This window comes from Eufriesea mexicana, unplaced genomic scaffold (assembly GCF_001483705.2).
Source record: "Eufriesea mexicana isolate 0111107269 unplaced genomic scaffold, ASM148370v2 scaffold106, whole genome shotgun sequence".
In the NCBI taxonomy this organism is placed as follows: Eukaryota; Metazoa; Arthropoda; class Insecta; order Hymenoptera; family Apidae; genus Eufriesea; species Eufriesea mexicana.
In genome coordinates, this window is record NW_016908282.1 from 701,290 (window position 1) to 720,974 (window position 19,685).

At 28.8% G+C, this 19,685-nt stretch overlaps 4 protein-coding genes across 4 annotated transcripts; 2 read left to right on the forward strand and 2 right to left on the reverse strand.

Moving 5' to 3' along the window:
• Nucleotides 1-1,186: 1,186 nt before the first annotated feature.
• On the reverse strand, nucleotides 1,187-3,118 carry UbcE2M (NEDD8-conjugating enzyme UbcE2M). Its single transcript, XM_017910527.1, has 4 exons — nucleotides 2,868-3,118; nucleotides 2,105-2,199; nucleotides 1,836-2,042; nucleotides 1,187-1,692 (listed from the first exon to the last, which is right to left on the reverse strand). The coding sequence occupies exons 1-4, from the start codon at nucleotides 2,968-2,970 to the stop codon at nucleotides 1,552-1,554; spliced, it is 546 nt and encodes a 181-aa protein (XP_017766016.1). The 5' UTR covers nucleotides 2,971-3,118; the 3' UTR covers nucleotides 1,187-1,551.
• A 506-nt stretch (nucleotides 3,119-3,624) lies between these two features.
• Nucleotides 3,625-7,082, forward strand: casp (Fas associated factor casp). Its single transcript, XM_017910487.1, has 12 exons — nucleotides 3,625-3,906; nucleotides 4,360-4,428; nucleotides 4,513-4,795; nucleotides 4,876-5,053; nucleotides 5,141-5,417; nucleotides 5,477-5,579; nucleotides 5,676-5,821; nucleotides 5,897-6,051; nucleotides 6,122-6,317; nucleotides 6,401-6,468; nucleotides 6,519-6,831; nucleotides 7,002-7,082. The coding sequence occupies exons 1-12, from the start codon at nucleotides 3,868-3,870 to the stop codon at nucleotides 7,080-7,082; spliced, it is 1,908 nt and encodes a 635-aa protein (XP_017765976.1). The 5' UTR covers nucleotides 3,625-3,867.
• A 405-nt stretch (nucleotides 7,083-7,487) lies between these two features.
• Mtr4 (exosome RNA helicase Mtr4) lies at nucleotides 7,488-11,406 on the reverse strand. Its single transcript, XM_017910511.1, has 10 exons — nucleotides 11,255-11,406; nucleotides 11,058-11,159; nucleotides 10,703-10,945; nucleotides 10,416-10,623; nucleotides 10,067-10,333; nucleotides 9,162-9,990; nucleotides 8,916-9,088; nucleotides 8,372-8,803; nucleotides 7,735-8,272; nucleotides 7,488-7,645 (listed from the first exon to the last, which is right to left on the reverse strand). The coding sequence occupies exons 1-10, from the start codon at nucleotides 11,371-11,373 to the stop codon at nucleotides 7,488-7,490; spliced, it is 3,069 nt and encodes a 1,022-aa protein (XP_017766000.1). The 5' UTR covers nucleotides 11,374-11,406.
• A 5,486-nt stretch (nucleotides 11,407-16,892) lies between these two features.
• On the forward strand, nucleotides 16,893-19,422 carry LOC108555055 (uncharacterized). Its single transcript, XM_017910539.1, has 5 exons — nucleotides 16,893-16,967; nucleotides 17,294-17,506; nucleotides 17,629-17,975; nucleotides 18,065-18,804; nucleotides 19,083-19,422. The coding sequence occupies exons 2-5, from the start codon at nucleotides 17,319-17,321 to the stop codon at nucleotides 19,362-19,364; spliced, it is 1,557 nt and encodes a 518-aa protein (XP_017766028.1). The 5' UTR covers nucleotides 16,893-16,967; nucleotides 17,294-17,318; the 3' UTR covers nucleotides 19,365-19,422.
• Nucleotides 19,423-19,685: the final 263 nt, after the last annotated feature.

Sequence of the window (19,685 nt, forward strand, 5' to 3'; positions counted from 1 at the left end):
TTTTTTTTTTTTTTTTTTTTTTTTTTTGTATAAGAAAGGAAAAGAAAATGTGAAAATGTGAAAATGAAAATGAAAGTATGAAAAGAGGAAAAAGGAGCGCGTGCGCGCCTGTGTATGTATGTGTATTTTTGAAAGAGAAAAGGAGATGAAAGGGAAAAAAGTAATTCGATCGCTCTTGAAGCGCTCGAAAAAGTGCCTTCAACACGCTCGACGCGGATGGGACCTAATTTAAAGAAAGCAAATTGGATCGAGGCTAGGACGCTTCTCTAGTTTGTAAGTTTCCTAAACACTGTACTAAAGTATAATAAATTAATGCTAATTAAAAATGAAGAATTCAAACTTTTCCAGCCTTAATTTCATTAACTGAATTGTAATAAAATTTTTAAAGGAGATTAAATTGGTGTAGAATTATATTACTTTGTACATTACACTTTTAAGTAAAACTTGTACAAAGTTTATAACTTAATAAGTTTTTAATTTAAAAATATTTGTTATAATAAGTCTTTTTTTGTAAAAATTGTACAGTGCATCATTGACTACTTTTTATTTCTTTGTTTGAAAGAATAAAATAACATTTAATAGTAGTTTTATATAATGATATTGATTATAGTATATCTGAGTAGGGAAATAGAGAACTTTATAACATCAGGAATAGTATAACTACTGCAAAAAAATACAAAATTTTTTCGTTAACAGCCTTATATTCCACTTTCGATTGATACATAAGTTAAGTTACATGATTTTAAATGAAGAGCTTGACAGGGATATATATATATACATATATACATATTATATATACATATACGCATATATATAAATCCGTTTATGGAAAATAATTCATATCCTGCGATGTAACCCTCGGAGCAGAGATACATTTATGAGAAGCTGCGATGACTGAAATTGTAGATACATTTGCAATTTCATATAAATATACACATATATACATTCTTTTTAATAAGATTACAGCAATTCTTATAAAATTATAGTTACAAATACCTACATCAGAATTTTTAATTGAATTTTACGATTATAAATAAAAGTAAATTGTAACAATTTTGATTATACACTTTGTTCATGCTTAATCATGTAAAAAGTGTACCTATCTAAACTAATAACAATTTGTAATCATTTGTGAATGTACTCTTAAAAATAACTTTTAATATTTGCCAATCTGTTTTATCTTTTAATTATTTTTGACAATGAATCGCTACTTGATAATACTTTATAATGAATCACTACTTTTAATTATCTTTGACAAAGAATCACTAGTGAATAAAAACTTGCAAACATAAATACAACTTTGATCCTTTGTTATATTTGAGGGAAAAGAAATAAAGAAAAATAAAAAGCATCCCACAACTCCGAGAAAACAGCGCATCAGTGACATTTCTTACCAATGGTTTACTGACCAAAGGTATGAAGCACTCATGAAGACGCAGAGAGGTCCGTTAAAACGTATAAGATGGACGAGAGGAACACATTTAGAGTACGAAGGAGTTCTACTCTCGATCTCTGTCCTCCGTGTGTCCTCGGATAAAGTGAACGTTAATATCACTTAAGACATCGTTCAAAATAAAACGCGCCAACATAGCCACCTTTCATTGCTTTTGCTACATTTTGCTCAAATGCTCTCCTATTATTTTGCAGAACTTCTGCAGCATCTTTATTTAGCGGATCTTCTGGATTTGGTTCCTAAATAAATAATACTTATTCATAACAATTTCTTTGCTTAAGTGTATTTAAAGGTGTAATAGATTTCAATTGAATAAATATTTATATAAAAGATTCTCTACTTTGTTATAAAAAATTTGATCATTATAAATTATATTAAATACCAAGAAAAGATATTGTAGTCCATAAACAATAGAATTAATTGTAAGAACTGGTTTCCAATCTTCTCTCAAAATATTCAAACACACATTGCCATCCAAATCAATATTAGGATGATAAACTTGTGTTTCACACTTTACTTTAGGTGGTTCATGTGGGTAATTTGACCCAACTTTAAAACTGAAGACAAATCTGCCACCTCTATAAAATCCCTAAAAAATTAAAAATCATTACCAAATTGTACACAAAAAAAAAAAAAAAAAAATGTTCTTACCTCATCTGGACAAATAATTAGCTTAAAGCTAAGAAGGTCATCTGGATCAGGAAACTCTGTTCCACATGTTTTTGGAAGATTAAGCTCATTTATATCTATATACAATAAAAATTCATTAAAATATGTTAAAACAAAAAATTAAAAAATTGTATTCCTAATCAAATTACTCAAGGTTATTTAAAGGTCGAAATAATGAATAAAACATTTTTAATTTGGAGAAGTACATCAAATTTTAAAAACTATAAATTTTAATATTAATTAAGAAAAATAAATTAAGTTATATGTCCTTGTTTATTAAAAGTCTTTTTGTGTAAAAGATACTGTTAATAATTATCTTTGGTTAACATATTATTTTATACAATGTAACCAAATACTTATATTATTCATAGATTTAAGTTTCTATTAAAAGTTTATTTTTTTACTTTATTCTTATTCTCAAATGATTATGATATTCATCAGAATGACATTTTATACAGAATTCATTTTATAAAATAATAAATTATCTTGTAAATATTTCATACGTATTTATGCAAAATAACGAAAGCAAAAAACTAAATATAAAATGTACGCATAATGGATATTGATAAAAATGAACAAATATTAAGTATTATTAAATATAAAACCAATTATAACGTCAAAATCCTATAAAAGTTTTAATAAGTTTCTTCTGATCGATACGTTTCAGATTTGATGTATTAAATAAAGTTCGCATGCCAAATAAGACACAAATTGGAAAGAAGACTATAAGTGTCCGTCAATAAACCTTTTGTGATTCTCAATTGTGCTGCAGATGCCTTCTTTTGAGTGCCAGCCTTCGGCGACTCGCCATCCTTTTTCGCTTGTTTTAATGAAAATAATTTTATCATGATAGAGTGGCGATGCCCGGCGTGGAAGGCACAAAAGTCTTCTTCCTCGATCGGCCACGCGCGCAGGTACGATGCACGCAACAAAACTTTTTGACAATGGAAACAATTACTGTAAATTTACGACTGATTTCACGTGGACGGAACAGAACTCGCTTCTGTTACGATCACGGTATTAAAGTTCTATTTTTCATACTGCATACTAAAGCCTGTATTTCATTTCATGTATGGGTGCACAAGACGTTTTAACTAAACATTGCATACTTAATTTTTCTCGATGAAATCAGTTTGTTTGTAATAATATTTTTGATTATTTAACTATAATAATATAGACTATGAAGTATTAACTATTAGTTTTTAATTGTCAATTTTATTTAATTCAGTGTCTCATGATTGATAAAAATACAGAATGATATGTAAATGTTATATAAAATGATCTATAAAAATTAATTATTATCATTGTTGTCTTGCATACTCGTTTAAAATAATAAATAAAATAAAATATATTACTATTAAAAACGTATAAAACGTAAAACGCTATAATAAATGTAAAAAATATTTCATAAGTATTTCTCGTTGTTCAAATATGATTGGAGATCTCTTTGTAACGATTTCAGATTGTACCAATCATAATCATTCGTATATTGAAAACTTTTATTCGAGTAGTGAAAATATCTGATCTGGTATCGTTAGGCGTAAGAACAATTATTTGCTACTGTAATGTAAGAGAAAATATATAAACACTATATAGATGGTTCAATGTTCGTTTCAAGTTAGCGTGAGGTTCAAGACGTCAATGGCTTACATTAGTTGTGCACGTTGCTTGTAACGATTAAAAAGTAACGAAATAGGTTTCGCGATCCACATATTTTCTCAAGTTTGACAGTAAACGACGACACGATGGCTGGAATCCGGGATGAAATTTTAGCTAACTTTCAGGTGATTTATTGAATGTGTAATTATTCACTAATTTCAAACACAAAATAGAATTTTAGGTTATGATGTATGCATTAATGACATTGACAGTAGTAAAAATTTATGAATATAAAACAATATTCTTTACATTTATTTTCTCTTCGATTTGTTAAAATTTTAATGATATTTAAAAATATATAAAAGGATAAATAAACCATTTAAATTATATTTTATGATGTTTAATGCTATATTTGATTTTAAATGTTTTTTTGAGTGTTAGTTTCTTTTGTCTTTACTCTATTGTATTTATGAATCATAAAAATGAGTAACAAAGATTAAATTTATGGTGGTATAATAAAAAAAAATGTTAAGAAATTTCTTATTAATTAATCGAAAATATATTGTAAAAGTAACTTTATATGAATTCTGTATCAATTACCTTCAATTAACATAAACAAACATAAATTGTTTTTTTAGGCATGTACAGGAATTGATGATGTTGGTGACGCTATTAAATATTTAGAAGAATCAAATTGGGATTTATTGGTAAATTTTTTATATAAATTCATTTGTTCAATACATTTAAAAACAAAAAGTTGGTTTTAAAAAATATAATATCATATCATATAGGCAGCAGTAAATCAAGCTATGCCTCGTAGTACTCAACAATTACCTTCTGAAGTAAGTCCAGATATAGAAATGATAGAAGAAATTGAAAGAATGCCTCAGTCATATTCATTATCATCTCAAACTAATTGTGATTCTAAGAATAATTCCAAAATGGAAGTAACAGAAAATTCAAAACCAGGTACAAGTAAACCTAAAAGTTGTGAGAGAGAAAGAACACTTACATTCCATGTTAACCATCTTAATAATGAGTATAAAATAAATTTGTCAGAATTTTCATTATTAAGTAAGTGATTAATATGTTTTTATATTACTTATCTACAGTAATTAAATTTAAAGTTATATGCGTGTGTATATTATTTTTAGAGGATCTCAAACAGCTTATATGGATACAAACAAATGTCCCACCTTGTCAACAACGTTTATATGGATGGAAGAAAGAACCAAAATCAGATTACAGATCATTATTGTCATTAGATTTACCTAAAGAAAATACTTTGTATATGTCTCCTGCAACAGAAGATGTTGACTTATCAACTGATGTGTAAGTAAATTTCTTAGAAATTATATATATGAATCTGATAAATATTTAAATTTTATATATAATTATATGAATTTATTATTTTTGTAGTGTAAGTTTATCAAATCGAATGACTCAAACATATACTTTAAATATTAAAGATGAAATAAACAAGCGAACATATAACTTGAATTTTCCTGGAACAAATACAATTTTGGATGTAAAATCTGGCATTCATGCATTAACAGCTGTTCCAGTTCGAAATCAACAATGGAAAGGCTGGCCAAGTTCAATAAAAAATGATAATGTTATGTTAGCCCAAAGTGGAATTTCTTATCCAGAACATGACCTATCTGTTAATGAACTTCCTATGAAAGAGGAAAAGAAGGTATTAATAATAACATTATAAATATATGTAACATTAAAATAATACTCAATTATTTTTAGGATGTTATAGACTTAGTTGAAAGTGACAGTTCTATAGATGAAGATGATATAGAAGATGATATTTTTGTAGATAATGTCAGATCTACAAAAACTCAGCGGCTTAGTAAGAATATTAAATTTTTAAAATATAATTCTATATTATTAACAATAATTTTGATACCTTACTGGTATTAAATAGTAAAAGATAATTCGTTTACAGTGCCAGAAAATGTAACAGATGAAACAATAGGTACAATGCATTTTGCAGAAGAATTTGAAAAACGATATGGGCCAGCACATCCAGAATTTTTTACTGGTACATTTAAAGATGCTGTTAAAGAATCATGTTTAAAACCAGCAAAAGAGGTTTGTAATTAATAAAATCATTATTTAGTACAAATATTGCTTTGTCTAAAATACTATTATTGTTTGATATTATAGAGAAAATTATTAGCTGTATACTTACATCATGATAATAGTGTACTAGCAAATGTATTTTGCACACAATTATTAAACTGTGAAGCAGTACTCCAAGTCCTATCTGCAAATTTCATTGTGTGGGGTTGGGATATTACATTTGAATCTAATAAAGACAGGTATATATGATAGTACAAATTAATATTTTTATGACGTAAAATTCTTTAAAAATGTACTTTTTATTTACAGATTTCTTGCATCTGTAAAACAGACATTAGGATCATTTGCAACATTAGCTATGGAAAATATAGATGTTGATACCCTACCTGCTCTTGTAATTATAATGAGAGCTAGATCCATCACAGAAATGTTTACAGTAATACATGCTAATGTGGGAGTAAATGAACTATTAACTAATTTAATTCATGTTGTCGAAGTATTTCAGGTAAACAAAAATTTAATATGTATGTTTATGAAATTAATATATAATGTTAATATAATAGCTTTCATTAAATTTTTGTAAAACAGGAGCAGAGACGTACTGATATTGGAGTCGAGGAAGAAAGACAAGCAACACTAAAAATAATGGAGAAATTGTTTTGAAAGCATTATTATATGTAATACTTTAATCTAAAAAAAATTTTAGAGCAAAAGAGGAAGCAAAGCAAATACAAGAAGAGTTAGAAAAACAACGTAAAGAACAGGCTGAAAATGAAAGGTTGGCTGAAGAAGCGAGAAAAGAAGCTCACAGACAGGCGGTAGAATCGAGTTTACCTCCTGAACCACAACAAGGAACTGGTGATGGAGTACTGAAAGTACGAGTGCGGTTACCAGCTGGAAAATTTCTAGAGCGTAGATTTCAGTCTGATACACCGTTACAGACGCTTCTTAATTTCCTCATTGTGGAAGGTTATCCTACAGAAGAATACAAAGTTCTGTGTAGTTGGCCTCGAAGGGATGTAAGTAGATGATGTAAGCACTTGAGTTTTCATTAAATAAATGTGCTTTTCATTTTATTATATTAAATATAAACAAAGGACTTATTACAAATGTGTTGTCAATTTTTGATAGAAATTTAAATACATATTAAACCTAAATTAATTCAAAGATATGTTTGTATTTATTTCAGTTGACGTCTATGGATTCGAAACTCACTCTTATGGATCTAAAATTCTGTCCTCAAGAAACAGTAATTTTAGAAGAACGATAAGTAACTTGTTGTTATTAAATTAAAATGTAGAAATTAAGCATTGCAATATTCTGAAAGTGTTATTTATTTAACAAGTTTTGAATAGTTATCAGTTAGTATGAGTTCAGTTTATTGTACAACTACATTTTTATGCTGTATTTTTTCGTACTATTCATTCGTACGACAAATGTAGTGTTATATTATAAAAAAAAGTCCTTTCCATGCATGTGCATTGTATATTTTAAATTCCTAAAAATAAATTACATTTCAAAAAACCTCAAACAAAAGTAGCCTTTTGTTTGTCGTTACCACGATTGCAATAAGAACTTAAAAATATTATAGGAGTTTAATTTGTAATAAATATGAATGGAATTTGTAATAAAAAAATATATTTTGATTAATAGTAAATTTTTCTAGGAATTTTTATTATAAATATAAAGATGCAGCAAAGACAATATCACGCTTTATAAGTTTAATTGCTTCACTAAATTTATTCTCTAAATCTGTATTTCCAATATTTTTGGCTGATTGACATAACTGTCTAAGAACTTCTTCCAAACGACGCATACATCTTATAATGGAACCTAGAATAAATTAAAATTATATTATTTCCAAAAAGTTAGATATAAAACCATTTGATAGTTTAAAAAAAAATGTGACATTTTAAACATACCTTCAAATATGTCTGTCATTTTACAAATTTGTAAGAAAGTAGCTCCTTTGCACCAAGCATATACGACATCCATTAAATATGGTTTAAATCTTTCTACATATGTGTCTTCATCTAATTCTAGATTAGCTTCTGTAGATACTTTTGCTATCCTTCGTGCTAAATCTTGCATTTGTCTGAGTGGACCACTTAATTCTTCAGTACTCTTAGGCATCTCATTTGATTTGTCATCGCAAACAAAACAACTAATTAATGCTACCATTTGCGGTACACTTAACGAATTGAATAAACCATTAAAAATCATTTCCGTCATTAACAATTCATCAGCCCCATTAAGTTCACAAGCTACTCTGCCTTTTAACTCTATAAGATCTGATGCTGTACAATAAGCCATTCTTCGTAATACTCGTTTCCTACATTTTAATTCATCCATTTGAAGTATTGATTTAGCTTGTTTTAATTCCAGTTTAGCTTGTTTTAATTGATTGCCTAAATCTTCTTTATGTAGGAATTGTTCATATAGAGTATTCACATTAGGGTCCTATATTGAAGAAAAGTAAAAGTTTCATTTTTAAAGTCATTTTGAAAGTATCAAAATTAGTAGGACATAGTAAGTGGAAAAGAAAGATGATTATATTACTTTATGTAAAGGGTGAGCATATAATCTTTCCTCTAATACTTCAATTTTTTTAACAATGTCTTTGAAAGCTTCATCTTCGATATGCATGTCAGTAATGGGATTCAACAATGGTGGTCCATCTGGAAATCTTTTCTTTACTTCTAATATAGTTTTTAATACGCTTTTTCTGTTATCAGATGGTCTTAAATCTTTTGGATAATATAATCTAAGCGAACTAATTTGAGAAATTAATGTGTGTATAACAGGAACTACTTCCATGTCACCTTCTTCTCCTTCACAACAAGGTACAGGACATCCTTCACTAGAATCTTTGGAAATGTGAAGCAATATGTCAATAATAATAACAGTGTTTTCTTTTGTTGGGTTTTTGGGATTTTTCTTTTTGAAATTCACAATAATACCCCAATCAAACGTATCATTTTCGTTTTTTACCTATAATTACCAATGTAATAGTAAAAAAAAGTGCTTTCAGTTGCAAATAATATATAAGATATACAGTAAAATATATATTATATTTTTTGTATATAAATACACATACACATACTTTTACTAATCTTCCAGGTTGTAAAAATGGAAGTAAATATTCTGGTTTTGTTAAAAAGGATCTAAATGCAGTGCTAAGACGTTCAAGTTGTTCACGTATATCATGATAGGAAGATATCTGATTATATCCATCAATAGAAACTGCATTAAACGCAGTTTGTAAACCCTTTACCTCTGCAATAATTTGTGAATATTGTATTTTACTCTAAACTGTAATATTTAATAGACAAATAAATAATTTACTTACTATTATATAGATCTGGAATAGAAGCTTGATTTTGAAATTGATAAAAACTCCTCTCAAGCATATATTCTGGATTAATTTCTTCAACTCTTAAAAGATTTAAAACCATGTTGTAAGTTAAATGAAATGCTGAATTTATAGGATCTGGTTTTCCTTGTACTATTGCTTTACCAATAACTGGACTAACTTGTTCATCTATCATTAATATTACTATTCCTTTTTCATCTAAACCTCTTCTGCCTGCTCGTCCAGACATTTGTATATATTCTCCAGATGTAATCCAACGAAAATCTTTGCCATCAAATTTTCGTGATGCTGTAAATAAAACTGTTCGTGCTGGCATATTTAATCCCATAGCAAAAGTTTCTGTCGCGAAGAGTGCTTTTATTAATCCTTCACCAAACAATATTTCTACAGTTTCTTTCAGAATAGGTAAAAGTCCACCATGATGAATACCTATACCTCGTCTTAAAAGTGGTAATACATTTTCAACTTGTGGTAATCGTCGGTCTTCTTCATTAAGAACATCCATAGCATTGTTAAACACTTCATCTACTAGCTTCTTTTCTTCTAATGTATTCAAATCTAATTTTGCTAGTTGCATTGCATATATCTCACAATCTTTTTTTGAAAAACTGAATATAATTACAGGTGCAAAGTTTCTTTCCATAATCATTTTTACCATTTTAAAAATATTTGTTTGTCCAGCATTTGATGGACGAATACCTCCTTTGCGACCTTTAGTATCTCCTTTAGCAGCATCACCATGTTGTAAACAAGCCATTGCTCTGTTAAAATTTTCTTCTTTAAACTGTCCCATTTCATCTACAACCTGCTTATAAATATAAATATGTAAATATAAATTTCTTACTTTATAACATATAATTTGCTTATAATAGTTTACAAACCAAATGGATACCATCTCCACCAACAGGAAATATATAATGCTGTAAAGGAGTTGGTCTATAGTCTGTATAAACAACATGACATGGTTGCTTATGTAAATGTGCAACCCATTCTACAAATTGTCTAGCATTAGGTATAGTAGCAGATAGAAATACATAATGCACATTGTCTGGTAGTAATATTAATGTTTCTTCCCATACAACTCCTCTTTCTTTGTCACGCATATAATGAATTTCATCAAAAATTACCCAACCAACTTCACGCATCACCTAAACATTATATGCATTATTTAAATTATTATTAATGCAGATAATATTATTTACATGCAAATGCAACAGAATCTTAAAAAACCTCAGATCCTCGATAAAGCATGTTTCTTAAAATTTCAGTAGTCATAATAAGCACACTTGCTGTGGGATTAATTGTAACATCTCCAGTTACTAAACCTACATCTTTAAATTCCTCATAAAATTCCCTATATTTTTGATTACTTAATGCTTTTATTGGTGTTGTGTAAATAACTCTTTGTTTATCTCTTAGGGAACATGCTATTGCATATCTGAAAATTTGTACATTATCAATAATTAATAATAGACATATTATTTAAAATTCATTATTAATCAACTTCTACTACATACTCTGCAACAACAGTTTTACCAGCTGATGTATGTGCAGAAACTAAAACAGACTGATTATTTTCAATACATAATATTGCTTCTTTTTGAAAAGGATCTAATATAAATTTGTACTCTTTGGCTGATTTGCTTTGTTTGTTTTCTAGTGGCACATATTCATAATCTGGTGGAACTGCAACTTCATGTGTGCATGACTCAATTGTTTCTATTACATGTATTTTGATACGTGGTGCTAATTCTTCTATACTGTGAAAATTAAAAAATATATATATAAATATTTTAATAAGCAGTTACTAAATAATTCAAATGAAATTTTACAAAAAGTATTATTTTAAAAAGAATAATTGTTACATCTTACTTTAAATCCTCTAATACAGGATCAGGTCGCAATTTTTTACGAATAAATTCTTCAGAATCATTTTCAAATTCTCGTTTAGTTCCACTTTCTGCATCAGTTTTCCTACACGTGTATTATTTTTGTCATTACAAATGTTGCTTAAATTTATTTTTAATATACCCATAGTACGAAGAGGTTATGAGACAGTTTATTCTTACTTTTCATTTAATGGTGTATTTAAATCTTCATTGTTTGGTTTGACTGGAGTTGGAATCACTTCTACTATGTCTTCTGCTTCTTCAAAAACATCAAATAAATCTTCAGTAAAATTAGCCATTGTAAATATAAATTTACACACTGTAGAACCACAATTTTCATAGATTCTCACAAATCAAGATTAATGTTTACATATATCGATACTCTATATCGACTATCGAATATATCGAAAGGGTAATGATTATCGATTAATTTTAAATTTCGATAAATTATTTGAAATTTTTTCAATTATATATTTCCTTCCTAGAATTAATAAAATTAAATGCTAATAATATAATCGAACTGTTAATGAAATAAGTAATGCATTAATGAAAGTAAAAAATATATAATCAAATTCAAAAGTATCTTTATTATAAAATTATTATTTTTTACTATCAGAAATGCAATACAAATATTTAAAAAATAATAATCTTTACCTTAAGAAATCTTGAACATAAAATTATTATCTCTACTATTATTACTTTATTATTACTATTTCTAATTTTTCTATCTCTAATTTCATAATTACGCACATAACGTAAATTTATATTCAAATTTTCAAAACTAAATAAAGCGTAACAAACTTAGTAGAGATTACAAAAAATTGTTTCCAACGTATTACTAAATATAATTATATATATTTCCATTTATTAATTTGAGTAACTTCAAGTTAATGTATAAATAGGACATACATGATCTTTCTCTTCATTATGTGAACGTGACTGCACATTGAACGATGATGGTCCTGAAACAGGTCGAATTTACGTGACGAAGGAACAGAGCTCTCAGTTTCTTTTGGGCGTTCGCGAGTGAAACATCGTGAGTGAACGGTTACGTTAGTACGTGCGTGAAAGTTTCGTCTTCCGAGCGTCCAGCTTCCTCTATGCATAAAATTTATTAACACAAGAAAAAAATTGAAAGAAACACCACAGGTACTTGAACATATTTATAAATGTTTAATAGTAGTGAATGGCTTGAAATTCACATTTTATTATAATTGTATTTTATTTAAAGATATTAAAATTAATTTTTTAATTAGAGATTTTTATATAAATTGTTTAATGTCTTAGAGTATAATATTATTAACATTTTTCTATTTGATCCTTCTTACTTTTGAGTAGCGAGTAGCTTTTAAATTTTTGTGCAATCATAAGATATTATGAACAGCACGTAACAACGGTTACAATAAAATTTAGAGTTGTATATAACTTTTATCTTCGGTAAACTTTATCAGTGACGAGCGAGATTATTTTCCATTAAAATGATTTTGTATCTTATAATGATTTAACATCCCATCTATAAAGATATAGTTCGTTTTAAATTATATATAAGAAAAATATGAATATATACACGATGATTTTGCGTTAAATTTTCATGCAAATCAATGAAATAAGTTATAAAATGTATCAATCAATATAACTGAGTGGTATACACTAGTATGTTTTAATAACAAATTTCATTTATGTATACAAGACACCTGCTGTATAACATTCCCCATGATGCTAAGATTATGATACATTATTTCCACTATTTCCTTAGATATATGCTTCTAAAAGTTCATTCGTAATTATTTTTACCGTAATTTCCTTTTAATTTTCATTACAATTCTTGATAGGTTAGAATCCTAAAACGATTCGCGAATAATTTAAATAAAGTTACAATTAGTAGTTTAAATGTTTAACGATAAAAGAAAAGTTTTACTAAAGAAAATGACTTACGTCATAATTATGTACCATCAATTTCGTGATATTTCGTAAATAACTATTTAAGTATATAATAATAAATATCAACTACTATATCGGCCGCAATTTAAGTTTACACTTCAATCTATATAACGTGGACTTTAAATATAAAGTAAAATGTGAAATAAGGATTTGATTTAATAGAAGGTAGTGCAGGATCTCTAATGAAAACAGAAAATTGAAAAAGTGTATTTTGCAAATACGTTGCGACACATTCTGTGGTGACGAGGGTTACGAAATGGAATGAGTCTCGACAGAATGACCATATGTTAGAGTCGAAGGACGAAGATATAAGAACATGAGACGATCAATGGTCCACGAGTCATCGTGCCCGTGGGTCGAAAAGTCAGGGTCTGTTCAGAGTAGATCTTTCTTAATCACTGAACGCGTCTTCCTGAGGAATTTTTCTCGTTTACTTGCATGAACCGTTAATCGTCGCTCTTTTATACTTCAAATATGCAAACATATAGTTAAATATGTATTTCTTATAATTTATATCATTTGAATTTAATTCAAATTTAAAGCATTTCTAAATAATAATTTAAGAGGATATTTATCGGTTGTTTGTGAAATTATTAAATTGCTAAATGAATAAACAAGGGGAATTGTATTTGGACCTTAATGAATGAAAATCAATTTTTGCCCAATATTCAATTTCTACTTAATTTTGTTTATATTAGAGAATTCTTACTCTGCATATTAATTATTGACTCTGCATTAAGGATATCTAATGATATCCATTAATTGATATGTTGTGAATAAAAATATAAATTCTTCTATTGATTAAAAATTTATAAAAACATAATTTTTCCGTATGTTAGAGATATACAGTACAATCTGTACAAAATATATAGGTGTATAGTAATTTCAAAAAATAAATTAAACGAATATAAACAGAATCTCCTTGCAATTTTGTTTTCCTCTTTTATTCGTTACTTTTACATAACAATTTCCAGGTGAACATATTTTATATCTTTTTCTAAAAGACACTTTCAACGGTATTCGAAAGAGATGGCTAAACTGACGATTATACACTTATATTGTACATTAGGTCGAGTAATAGGAATTTTATGATATGCTCATTTAGCTATATTACTCAATTTTATTAACAGCTACTTTAAAGATGAATCGATTCAAATTATTTTTCGACACATATTAATTAATTTTAATTCATTTGTCTACGCATTGCTTTTTTTGTGTACACGAGAAATATCTTATACGATAGCTTCCGTGTTTACTTTTTCTCTGTATTATTTCATATATTATTTCAATAACTTGGATCAATTGTTTTAATGAAAATTAGATGGAAGCGTTTTAATGAAAAATGGCGAACCGAAAATAACGAACATCTCAGCAGAAGGAAGCTAAATCGTGTATATATTTTGGCTAATGCAAGACACACGTATACACCTGGACCAGCAAAACTGACGTAATCTTCTGGTTGTTTGTTGAATGTGTAGGTACACTCATTGCTATGAAGCAATTATTATTTTTGTACTTTCTCCGGCGAAAAGAAAAGCTATATCACCCTCCGGCCATTTAGCCGAATCCAACACAAAGTTCGTATATCCGTTCAGTGATACGAAACATGAATCTGCATATATGAAAGTTGCGCTTTGCCTGGGGTTAGTTTGTCCTTTTTGTACCACTAAAGGAAAATTCTTACCGCTATCATATGAATCTTTGTCTCACTTATTGATAATTGGTTATATTTTGATTTTATTGTCTTTTTTTCAGTTAGTAATTATTCATTCTAACGACGCTTGTCACTATTTTATGAAATTGCAAGTATTCAAATTTTTTAAATAAAAAATAAAAAATCTGTTTGTACATTAACATATTTCATCACGTCTAACATTATAAAGGAATATCATCAGAAATATTTCTTGTTATATTATCATAACTTACCTAACCATCAATAGATTGATCGATTTGCAAATGAACGAATGTGTTAGGTATATTGCTAAAGGTAGTAGTGATTAAGAAAGAAAAATAAAAACAAAAAGGGAAGAATTTGAATGAGCATTTTAATTGTAAATTAAATAGCACTTTGGATGGAGAAAGTAGATATGAGAATTCTTTTTTCCATTCTGTTAGTCAATTAAGAGAACAAGTTTGCTCCTTTCAAGCATAGTAGAAAAATAGCATAACACGGTGGAATAGCGGGTCAGGTATTTATTTTCGTGCTATGTGGTGATACGTTTTTGTATGACGGCCCTGTATGAGTGCGAGTGAAAGTTCATGAGTTAAATATTTTTTATAATTTCGTTTTGTAAACTGCTCCTACGTTTGGATTTTCTATAAGATAAGTCGCTATTTGTTGAATATGCTTCTTTTAACAAGCAATATCTACGCACACATATATATACAAACATATCCTTAAATAATGTTTATTTATCTTAAACACTAAAATCTAATATTGTAGAAATGCAAAAAAAAAAAAGAAAAAGAGAAGAAATAAGAAGAAAAACAAAATTATTTAAAAATATGTTCAAGTCGCGAGACAAATAAAGAAACAATTGTGCCTTGAGTAGAAATTTGAAGCTTATTTAAATTGAAATTTGAATTTGGGGGAAAATAAAATTGTAATTGGACATTCGATCGATAATTACTTAACTATATAAACTTAATTTAATAATGTTCATTCGTTTTATCCCATTTTACCTCTCCTGTTTTTTAACTTACATGTTAGTGCTCGCTAGATTATTGTTTACAAATCTGCTAAAAAGAGTTCGTCGATTGCATAACGTGTCCATGTAATATTGAGCTTCTGACTGGAGTTGCATTCTTCTCCAAGCACAGAACTTTTGTAATGTCAATCGACATTCCAGGGTGCACCGTGTAATACGTGAACATCGGGCAGTGAGCTACATTGACGTGAAAGTGGCCAACTGGAAGTGGCGGAATGCGGAGTATTGGGCGCTGGTGGCGTATACACTGATCCACATGGTACTAGGTAATTGGAGTAACATGTTTATATATATTTGTGCGTAAATAACGAAGGTATTTTAGTATATGATAGATCGATCGTGTTTAATGTTCTTAAATCTTCATTTACTATTCAAAACTTATTTTAACGTAGCAGTGTTCGATCCCTCGAATTGCGACACCATTTCGATATGAACGAAAGTATCACTGCTTGAATTCACAATAAAATTACACAGTCAGTAATTTATATAATCGTTGTGTTTTAATGTAATTTTAAAGAAAATATTTTAATTAATTTTTGAAACTTAAAGCATATAAGGGATATTATAAAAGATATTAGTTGAACGACGAAAGTATCTGTTTTCATAAAATTATTTAGTATAGAATAATTATTGCAAAAATATAACATTATCTCATATTTTCATCGACCTGTACCTCATATTGTCCCAAATAACGTAATACCCGTTTTGCGTTGTCCAATTTCTTACGTGAACATGACGAATGTGAAAGCGACCTTGGCTCATCCACCGCATCAATACTAAATGGTGTATCGATAAGTGTCTATCCAAGAAACGTTTCTATCGAATAGATCATAGATTATACAGCAAAAATTTCCGTGAAAAATTAAGTTGTATCGTTTCAATTGCTACTTAACTTGTAAATGCATAACGAATGAGAAGCATAAATTGTTTCTGCATTGAGAACCGGCACGATGAAATAATTTGCCAATACTTATGAAATTAAAACAGTGCATAGCAAATTAATGTAAATAATAGTTATATTAAAATTAACATTTATATCATATTTTCTAGTGATAGCATTGTATTGGGAAAAGAAAGAAAAATGCTAAAATATTAATGAAAATGAAGGAATTTAAAAATCAAAACCCGCGGCTGTTAGTCCGCGGTTGATCATTCTAAAGGAGTATGCAGCGGTGGTTATTGGCCTTAGATGAACCTGCATCTACCCCATGCGGTAACACAGTCGTCAACCACGAACCATCGGGGTACGAAAGCACAGTTTATAGCCATGTAACATGCTTGATAATTTGTCAAAATCATTATTATTGCTAATGTTTTAAGACGTATAATACTATTACATATATAAAAGACTTCATACATACAATATTAATGTTTTAAAAAAATCTGTTTAACAAATTATTGTTTATGATACATTTCCACCCGAATTCGCGGTAACGTATGTATCAAAATGTTATCTATTAAATTGTCTATTTGTATATATTATGGTCTATATATCTATTAATAACAGTTTTATAAATAAACAAAAGAACGCAATACGTTTTATGATTTTTACATTGGAAATTTCACATAGGTGGACCGTTGGACCGTAATAGGGGATGCTGGAACGCGGGAAATTTTGTTCCAGTGCCGCAATCGCAACGGCTTTGGCAGTTTCAGGTGGAAAACAAACTAGCTGTGATAATGAAACTACCAAGTTATCTTTACATTTGCAGAATGAACGATATATTTGCAATCCTGATAATCTATACGCTACACCACGAATCGATTTGCATGAGATAGAATGGTAAATAGCACGTTTCTTTTCATTATACTAATAATTTATAAATTATCATTAAAAATATAAATTATAAGTAACTTTTACATAATCTCTAATTATTCAAATAAAAAGGTACAACTTAATTTCAGGATAGAAGCTGACTCGCTAGAGACTGATGTCCCAAAATTTGTAACCGGTTCGTCAATAACAGCAACAACTGCAACGCGAAATAATTTGAGAAAATGTTGCCGAACTTCAACCAGTTCTGGTTACTCCAGTCATTCTCCGCCATTGTCAGCTGGTTCATATTCTTGTTATGCTTCAGCAGTTTCCGGTCAGAGCTTTTTTCGAGGTATACCTTTAACAATGAAGGATCAGTTTGGCGGAGGTCTTGCTGTAATTAACGAAAGCGAGTCAATTCCACGTCCTATTTGGCCAACCGCGTTTCCCAGTCCACGCGAACTTTATCAGAGCGACGAAAATCCCGAATACGATAGTAAGTATCAATATGTTTATATAGTAAATAAATTTTTTATTGCTACATTATAAACATACTAAATATATTTATGTTGTGATATATAATAGCTTTATACACGTGTTGCGGATGCGGTTGCGCATATACCTATTCGTATTGTGATTGGGATTATGAAAAATCTGCAAGTACATCAGCACATGATGTCCTCCTTGAATTATCTCGAACACTGAATTCTGTGATAGAAGGCAAGAACGCTATGACACCAGAAGAAATCTTACATAATATCTCATATAAGGTTGCTCAAGGAATTGGTTTCAAAGGAGGTCTTTATGAATACGTTTATCATAATTCCTCTTTCGTACCAAGCAAACGATCATTCTTAAGCGACAAGAATTCATGTCTATTAAGCTGTAATAAAAATTCATCATCGAAGATCAATCCAGTAAACTCAAAACTTTACAATAATACGCGACAGTTTTATCTACACAATCCATGGTACACTTGCTTATGCACCTGTGAACATACTCATAGATTTTTATCGTCTTCGAAGAATGATGAACAAACCGAGATGATCGATGTAGCGGAGAAGAAAAAAAATCCATCTGTTGTGCTTTTGATGGACAGTCATTCTCAAAGAACAAATTTAGAATCAACATTGCAGAACAATAAAAATACTTCTGAGTCGCATATTTGCAAGTGCCTGAATCGTTCAACTTCTCATAATAAAAGAGTGCAAAATGTATATGTTAATCATTGCATTAAAAGTGATACGAAAGAAACCATTAATATCAATGAAGAAACCAAGCAGAACCTGAATAAAGTTATTTCTAACACCCCAGAATACTCTATGGTAAGTGCTATATATACTCCTAAACTATGTATATACATATAATGTAGGTCAAGGCAGATTTTGTAATCCTTTAGTCCATTTCATTATTTAATCTACCAGTTTTTACAAATATATTTAAATGAAAGTTAATTTTCCAAAGTATGTAAGAAGTATATAAGTATTTCCATATAATAAGTTTATTAAATGTAATATATGATCTTCTTCGCATAACAGCGTTAGGTGCAAATAACAGTATTCACAATATCAATGTAACCAACGTATCAAGACTGATGTTTCAGCAGTTGGAGTGCAGTGATGGTGATTCATTCAACAAAGATATAGCCTTCTCATCCAACAAAAATAATTGGGATTACCATATACGAGGATTTGCCGAAGATCTAGATTTTACACTTGACGTTTCACGAGCTGAACGCTTGGGTCGTGTGATTGCAAAAGCAAAACAAAAGCGACATTGGTGCAGAGCCCTAACTGCCTTCTTCGGACTAGTCTTCTTTCTTTTAAGTGTCGTCATTGTTTCCTTGTCCGTAACGAGAGGTCGTAAAGTATTTGGAAGCATGTAATTCGATTTATAAACAGTAACAATTTAGTCAAAATATTCTCATAATGGCTATCATGGTAAAAATACTGACTGACACTTACTCTATGTATTTTTAGTACCTTATACTACTAAGTAAGATTAACAGGATTTAAATTCTGTTAGCAATATATGGCTGTGACCATGTTCTTATGTATAAATATTAATATGCAATGTATATCCAGATAAAATAGTAAATAATAGTTAAGACAAACAATGAAATATGAAAATTGTACAATCAAAAGTTTGGATGAATAAATAAAGAAACTGAAATAAATTGTAGCTAATCTTTTATCAGCAACTTTAA

Excerpts from the sequence above, each read along its gene's own strand:
- Mtr4 (XM_017910511.1), bottom strand. The coding sequence starts at position 11,373 with ATGGCTAATTTTACTGAAGATTTATTTGATGTTTTTGAAGAAGCAGAA. Across the intron at positions 11,160-11,254 it reads AATACACCATTAAATGAAAA|GAAAACTGATGCAGAAAGTG; the intron begins GTAAGAATAAAC and ends ATACACGTGTAG. Across the intron at positions 9,089-9,161 it reads TATTCCAGATCTATATAATA|AGGTAAAGGGTTTACAAACT; the intron begins GTAAGTAAATTA and ends AAATTATTGCAG.
- LOC108555055 (XM_017910539.1), top strand. The coding sequence starts at position 17,319 with ATGCTGGAACGCGGGAAATTTTGTTCCAGTGCCGCAATCGCAACGGCT. Across the intron at positions 17,507-17,628 it reads GATTTGCATGAGATAGAATG|GATAGAAGCTGACTCGCTAG; the intron begins GTAAATAGCACG and ends ACTTAATTTCAG. Across the intron at positions 18,805-19,082 it reads ACACCCCAGAATACTCTATG|CAGTTGGAGTGCAGTGATGG; the intron begins GTAAGTGCTATA and ends CTGATGTTTCAG.
- casp (XM_017910487.1), top strand. The coding sequence starts at position 3,868 with ATGGCTGGAATCCGGGATGAAATTTTAGCTAACTTTCAG. Across the intron at positions 5,054-5,140 it reads GTTGACTTATCAACTGATGT|TGTAAGTTTATCAAATCGAA; the intron begins GTAAGTAAATTT and ends TTATTTTTGTAG. Across the intron at positions 6,052-6,121 it reads TTTGAATCTAATAAAGACAG|ATTTCTTGCATCTGTAAAAC; the intron begins GTATATATGATA and ends TTTTATTTACAG.
- UbcE2M (XM_017910527.1), bottom strand. The coding sequence starts at position 2,970 with ATGATAAAATTATTTTCATTAAAACAAGCGAAAAAGGATGGCGAGTCG. Across the intron at positions 2,043-2,104 it reads TAATTATTTGTCCAGATGAG|GGATTTTATAGAGGTGGCAG; the intron begins GTAAGAACATTT and ends TTAATTTTTTAG. Across the intron at positions 1,693-1,835 it reads GACTACAATATCTTTTCTTG|GAACCAAATCCAGAAGATCC; the intron begins GTATTTAATATA and ends TTATTTATTTAG.